General features: G+C 55.1%; 1 protein-coding gene across 1 annotated transcript; it reads right to left on the bottom strand.

Annotated features, from left to right (window-relative positions):
* Positions 1–4,449: 4,449 nt before the first annotated feature.
* SOX21 (SRY-box transcription factor 21) lies at positions 4,450–5,879 on the bottom strand. The gene has a single exon (XM_063304313.1). The coding sequence runs from the start codon at positions 5,857–5,859 to the stop codon at positions 4,981–4,983; it is 879 nt and encodes a 292-aa protein (XP_063160383.1). The 5' UTR covers positions 5,860–5,879; the 3' UTR covers positions 4,450–4,980.
* Positions 5,880–6,647: the final 768 nt, after the last annotated feature.

Raw genomic sequence — 6,647 nt, 5'->3', positions numbered from 1 at the left:
TTGGTCACCCATTTTATTTATTTATGCGCCTGTTCCCATCCAGGGGCTCATGTATTTTTTATTATGTTGTTTCTCTGTCATGCAGTGTCAACTTAGTCTATTCACAGAGGCTACTTGAAGGGCCAGGGGGACAAAGCGAGTACACAATTGCGCCGCTATTCAGTCTGGCCAGCTGGATCAGCTAAAAAAAGGGAGAAGAAAGAAAGAAAGAAAGAAAGAAAGAAAGAAAGAAAGAAAGAAAGAAAGAAAGAAAAGAGAACAGAAGCCGTGTGAAAAGAACGGCCTTACAATGGCCACAGAAGAAATGCACAATGCTAACAGTTTTCCAAATACTACTGATTGGTTTCCTCAAAAAGAGGAGAAAGCCGCCGCTTTCTCTTAGCTCCACTTCAACAAACAACAGCCTCACAAAACCCCCAACCCCGGGTTTTGTTCTAGCACAAAAAAACCCTCGACAGTCTAAACGCTCCCACTGCAGGACAAAAAAAGGAGAGAGCGCGAAGGAGCGCTTTTCACCATTTCACTCTCTCCCTCCTCATTTCCCATTTCCCCTGTGAGAGATGCGGGGGGGGGGGCGACGGGAAGGAGAGGGAGAGGAAAGGAAGAGGAGAGGGAGCTCGAGAGGGGAGGGAAAAAAGGGAAATTGTCAACGAATTAATATCAGGCTTTGAAAAGGGGAGAAGTGACCTTTGAGGTGCGTCAGGTTGGAGGGGGAAGGGAAAATGCGGGTGTGTGTGTGTGTGTGTGTGAAATTATTGAAATTTCCCAAAGGGCCCGCTCGCTGGGCCTCGGGGAGTTTTGGCAACGGGCGTCGCGGAGCCTTCTAGGCTAGTTCAGGGCAAATGTTGGAAAAGACACGCCACCCCGGGTCCCACATGAGGCCACCATGCCCACTTTAAAAGCTGCCATATGTTTCCGAGCCCCCCGGAGCCACTCTCTACTCGCTCGGGAAAGCGAGCCTTCCGGAATCCCCGGCATGGCAGCGTTCTCTCGCGGAATGTTGCGCTCTGCGGTGTTCTCTTGCGGAATCTTTGCCTGTTCGGTGTTCTTTTCAGGAAACTTCAGCCTCCTTCGAAATCGGCCTCCGCGGGAGAAATCTCAGTGGCATCCCCGACGGGTGAAAAGGGAGAGAAAGAAGCTATTGGGAAGCAACGTGACCTTTTGATACTGAGACTTAATTCCAAACCAAACGGCTGTTAGTGTGTTTTGCTTTACGAGGAGCACGTTATTGGACGTGGATTTTAGGGTCCCCTCACGTTCTGCCTCGGGGCACGTGGTTGGACGGTTTGGTTCAAGAAAAAGGCCACTGTGCCCCAGCTCTGAGGCAATATTTTCCTTTTTTGAAATAAAAGAAAGAAAAACCTTTCTTTGGGGCTTTTAACTAGAGGAAATTATGACCATGGACGCATTTTATTTTGGGGCAGTCACTCAAGGATTCGGTCACTTTCCCGAACGGAATGCAAAGGAAAAGTCGCAGCCAGCAGTCAGATACTAAACCGATTCACTTTGCAGCCCTAAATTTAACTAAACGGGACTAAGTTACAGAGTACTCGGTTGGACTTAGTTCCGAGAAAGCATATACCGGACCGCACTGTTAACTGAAAGTAAACTTTACTAATAACGTTTTCATGGAACTACCATGCAACTCTTGCTCGACAGAAAACGAAAGGTTACCATTTTGCTGTAATCGGCTACAGGGGCAAAGCTTTCCTGCTAGAGAAAGTGTACTATCTCTGCACACACAAGATCACCAAGTGTGTGTGGGGGGAGAGGGGACTGCCATTGTGTACTACTGTACTTGAAGCCCTAATGTATGCAGTGGGTTTACTTTCTAACCCGCGCAGACTCCCAGGGCAAGTTGGTTAATCTGAATCCTTTCTGTCCTCTGCCTAGGTTTGATTTTCCAGCCACGAAGGGGGATTAGAAACGCCACTTTAGCAGGCGCTGGAGAGGCGTTTGCGGGGCGGGCAGAAAAGGCGCTCGCTCCCCACTCGGAGAGTTAATGCCATCGCGGGAGGGGAGCGGGGTCCAAAGCAACAGGTTGCTCGGGTTAGTGCGCTGGAGATGTGGAGAGCAAGGTCAAGAAGCCTGTGAAAATGGGATTTCTAGAGATCAGCAGGAAGTTCCCTGTAGAGAAATGATGGACTGCCACAACGAGGGTGGAGGTGGAGAGCCTGAAAGGATTTAATTAACCGTGTCAGGGCTAATTACCCCTGGACAGTCCGAATTAGTTTTGCGTAATCGCTCCAAACCATATGAATTCACTTAGAACCTGCAAAAAATGCAGGAGGAACAGCAGAAGGAGGATCATTTTAATTAGCTGAGCTAGGCCACAAGAAGCATTTCTCCAAATTTATTTCCCCCCCTCCCCCATTAAGGCGCACGTAGGAGAGAGAAAGTCTGCTGCACGCCCAGGGATGAAGACGCTGGGAAACAGAAATCCCTTCTGACAGGCGCTGTTGGGAAGGCCAGAGAGGCTGCCCAAATCAGGGTCTGCCCGGCGGATAGGGCTTTTCCCGCCTGAGGCCGTGGTGCCCTGCTGCCAGCTCTGCAGATCCCCCTTCATTTGCCTGAAACAAACCTCGTGGACCAAGGGCTCCACCATCCTGTTTCCCACGCGAATGCGGAATTTTGGCCCCAGTCTCGGAAAGCAGCGCCTCGGAACTTCGGGAAGCTCCCTGCCCGAGTGGGCCGCCGCCTCTCGGGAAGCTTCCGGTCCCTCGGCCTGGCTTCCCAGCAAGCGTGTAGAGGAAAGCGGCCTGAAGTGCCACAGGTCTTCCGGGGTGAGGGGTCAGCCTGCTAGAGGAACCTCGGGCAGAATCCTCGGCATATTTCATGCGAAGTCACTCCTGTTCTGGTCTCAAGGACCCCACAAGGGTCCTTCGGGGCTCCACTTCTGCAGGATTGTTTTCCTTCATTTTTTTAAACGTTTTTGGGCCTAACCCTGAAGAAGCCGCAGAAGAGGGGGGCACTTAGGTGCAGAAGACGACCCATGGACAGCAAGGTCTTGGGGAGGATAAGAAATACCAAAGATACTTGAAAAAATAAGGTTTGTGAAGCCCTTTCTTTGATCGTGAGAAGTAGAGAGCAGTCAAACAAGTTTTTGCTCTGCAGAGATTCCGAGGAAAGCAGCTCCAAGTCTGCTGTGTATCCATGAGCTCATGAATGCCATTTCTTTTTATCTCCTTTCCCAATGATAACAGAAGTATTGGATTTTTAAAAAATCTTCTTTCCTATTCACGATTTCAAATGTGATAAATCCGGCTTTAGTTTTGCACAACAATGGTCTGATTTAGATTTCCTAGTCAATCTATTCAAAAGTGAAACAAAGCCCGTCTTTGGAGTATACCTTACATTTCCCCTGGCCTAGGCAGGTAAGGGCAGTTGAGATTAACATCTTGTAAGTAACTCAACAAGAAATAGAGGATTTTCTCTTTTCCCTGCTTCAGGCTTTTATTTAAACTCTTTGTTCCAAAACGAACAGAGTGATAAGTCGGAGTCTAATTGTACAGATATAGCTTAGACGTCTAATTTTAAATTAGAGAACACCAGCAAACTCATTTATACACGTCAAATGTTAAAACCAATACTTAAAAAACTTTTTTCCCCAAGAACTTTATATTACAGAAAGAGAAAGAAAGAAGAATGAACGAAAGAAAGAAAGAATCCCTAAGTACTGGTTAAACAACTTGATTCACAAACATTAATCCAAATATACACATTACAAAAGTAAAAGAAAATTGTTGTGATGGAGGAGATGGTTTAAAATGAGCTTGATTCCCCCTCCAAAGCCATTATTTGCAACTGAATCTTTATGCTTTTATAAAAAAATAAAGATTTCTCCCTCCCACCCAACGGGAGTGACTGCAAATCACATGAGAACACCAGAGGATTTTTTAGGAGACGGGGTTAAGAAGAAAAAGGGGCAAGTGTCTTCTCTTGAACAGGCGGGACTGAGATACACTGACATCATAATAAATAGATTATTTCCCCTCAAACAGGAAGTTCTATTTTAAAAAACAAAACAAAACCTCGGACTCAAGTGGCAATCAGGGAAAGTGACTCGCAGTTTGACTGTCTCGCAGTGGTCTGAATCTGCCTCGGAGATGCGAGGATGAGCCTTACGGGTTTTAATCCCCCGCTTTCCATTCGTCTGATTGGAGGCAAGTCCCTTTGAAGGCGGCCAGACTTAGCACCGAGCCAGCGAGGGGCAGGGTCACACCAAAGCCCAAGCCCAAGTCCACAGTTTTCAAATAATATAGCCTTAGACCTAAAGTTGTCACGGACAGGTACACATTTTACAGACTTTAGGCGAGATGTGTGGGTAGCAGGAGGAAGAGGAAGAGGAAGCGTTCGGTTTCCCTTCTCTGGAGGATCAAGCGCCTCCTAACTACTTCTCTGACTGTACTGTATAAAGAGGACCCCGCTCTCTGGAAGGAGCGGGGGGCTCTTCTGTTTTCCCCAGTAGCATCCAGACAGACAGACAGACATCGATTTAAAATAAAACCTCGTGCTTATTTCGGGGCTGGGCTGGGGCGACTTGCTTAGCATTTGCTCGGGACTGTGGATCGGGATAGGGTTTGGGCTTTGTGGGCGAGGGAGAGAAAGCGGCAGACGGAAAGGAAAGGAGGGGACAGGAAGGCAGAGCTACTCCCAGGGACGTCGGAACTGGGGCCTGCAGTAGCAGGCGGAGTCTTCCCGGAGAGTAAGCCTCGGGGAGGCAGCGACTCCTCGGCCTCTCCAGCGCCGCCGGGAAACAAGCCGGATGCCCACCGCCGTTTGCGGGAAGCGTGGGTTCTCGGCTCCGGAGCTGCAGCGAGAGCGAGCCGAGCGCCAGGCTGAGGGGTTCTCACGGGGAGCCAGGCGGCGCATCCGACGGGGCGGGGCTGATTGCCGGCGCCTTTCCTGCGGCTACAGTCCGAGCCCCGCGAGGCCGCCCGGATCTTCTCGGCACCGGGCTCCCAAGCAGGGCGCTGGTTGTCATAGGGCCGCGGCGTAGGCCGCCGCCGGGTAGGGGTCCAGCTGAGGTTTGCCCATGCCCGGCAGCAGGATGTAGGCCAGCGGCGGCTGGAGTCCCGGGCTGGGCCAGGCGCTGCAGTTGCAGGGGATCATGTAACCGGGGTTGCCGGGGGATGGGTGCGAGTGACTGTGCCCCCCGCTGGCGGCGGCGGCGGCGGCAGCAGCCGCAGCGGCGTGAAAGGCGCCTCCAGCCGTCGGGTAAGCCAACGAGGAGGCCGCGTAGGGCAGTCCGGCGCCCGAGCCGCCGCCGCCACCTCCGCCGGCCCCCGAGCCCGCCGTGGCGGAGGACGAGATCTCCGCTGCCATCTTGGAGCCCAGGTCGAGCAGCGAGTACGGGCTGCCCGCCGCGGCGGCGGCGGCGGCGGCGGCAGCGGCGGCGGCAGAGGGAGGGAAGAAGACGCGGGCGGCGGCGGCGGCGGCGGCGGCGGCGGCTTTCTCCGGGTTGGCCAGGAGGGCTTCGTGGCCGTGGAGGGCGCCGGCCTTGAGTGCCGGGTGGTGCGGCCCCAGGGGGTGGGCGTGGGGGTCGGCGGCGTCGGGCAGGCCGTAGGACACCACCGGGAAGGCGAACTTGTCCTTCTTGAGCAGAGTCTTGGGCTTCCGCCGCGGGCGGTACTTGTAGTCCGGGTGCTCCTTCATGTGCATGGCCCGCAAGCGCTTGGCCTCGTCGATGAAGGGCCGCTTCTCGGCCTCGCTCAGCAGCTTCCACTCGGCGCCCAGCCGCTTGGAGATCTCCGAGTTGTGCATCTTGGGGTTCTCCTGGGCCATCTTGCGCCGCTGCGCCCGTGACCACACCATGAAGGCGTTCATGGGCCGCTTGACGTGGTCCGCCGGCTTGGCCATGCCCGCGGCGGCGGCGGCGGCGGCGGCGGCGGCGGCGGCAGCGCCCAGCCCGTCGCTGCGAGCCACCCGCAGGAAATCAATGGTGGCTGCGCCCGGGTCCGGGGCTGCTCGCCCACCCTCCTCGCAGGGGATCCGACCGACTGTACCGCCGTCCTCGCCCTCCGCTCCGCTGCCTTCGCGCTGTCCGCCCCGCGAGGTTCAAGGAAGGGCGAAGGTCCCTTCACAACTCGAGTCTGCCCGGTGCCTGCTCCTGGCGGGGACGGGGCATTTGGCTGCCGCCCGGACGAGAGCGCCACCGCCGCCGCTGCCGCCAAGAGTTGCGGGAAGCGAGAAAGCCGCCGCCGGCCAGGCAAAGACACCGGGCACTGCTGAGGAGGAGCGCGCGGGAGATGAGGCGCAAGCCACGGCAGAGTCGATCCGGGGTTTCAAGGCCAGCCACGGAGCTGTCCCCTCCCAGGACAGCAGTTCCACTTTCGCCAGGCCGTCTAGCACCTGCCCGACTCGCTCCGCGCAAATTCTCCGGCTATATGGAGGCGGCGAGGCGCCCTTCCCCGCCGGCCATCGCCGTTTCCCTGGAAGTGGCCGAGGAAGCCGGGCGCTCCTCTCCTCCGCCTGCTCCCCACTTTCCTTCCGGATGCCCCGCGTGATTCTCCCAGGCGCCGGCCACTTGCTGCTGGAGGGGAAAGCGATCGCCTCCGCCGGAAGATGAATCGCCGCTCGGCTTCGCCAGGGCCGGAATGCGGCGGCGGCGACTCTCTCCGCCGCCCTGCCTCAGCCTTCGCCACAAA

This window comes from Candoia aspera, chromosome 5, assembly GCF_035149785.1.
Source record: "Candoia aspera isolate rCanAsp1 chromosome 5, rCanAsp1.hap2, whole genome shotgun sequence".
Lineage (NCBI taxonomy): Eukaryota > Metazoa > Chordata > Lepidosauria > Squamata > Boidae > Candoia > Candoia aspera.
The sequence above is the reverse complement of the archived record's forward strand: the minus strand, read 5'-3'. Positions and strand labels throughout refer to the sequence as shown.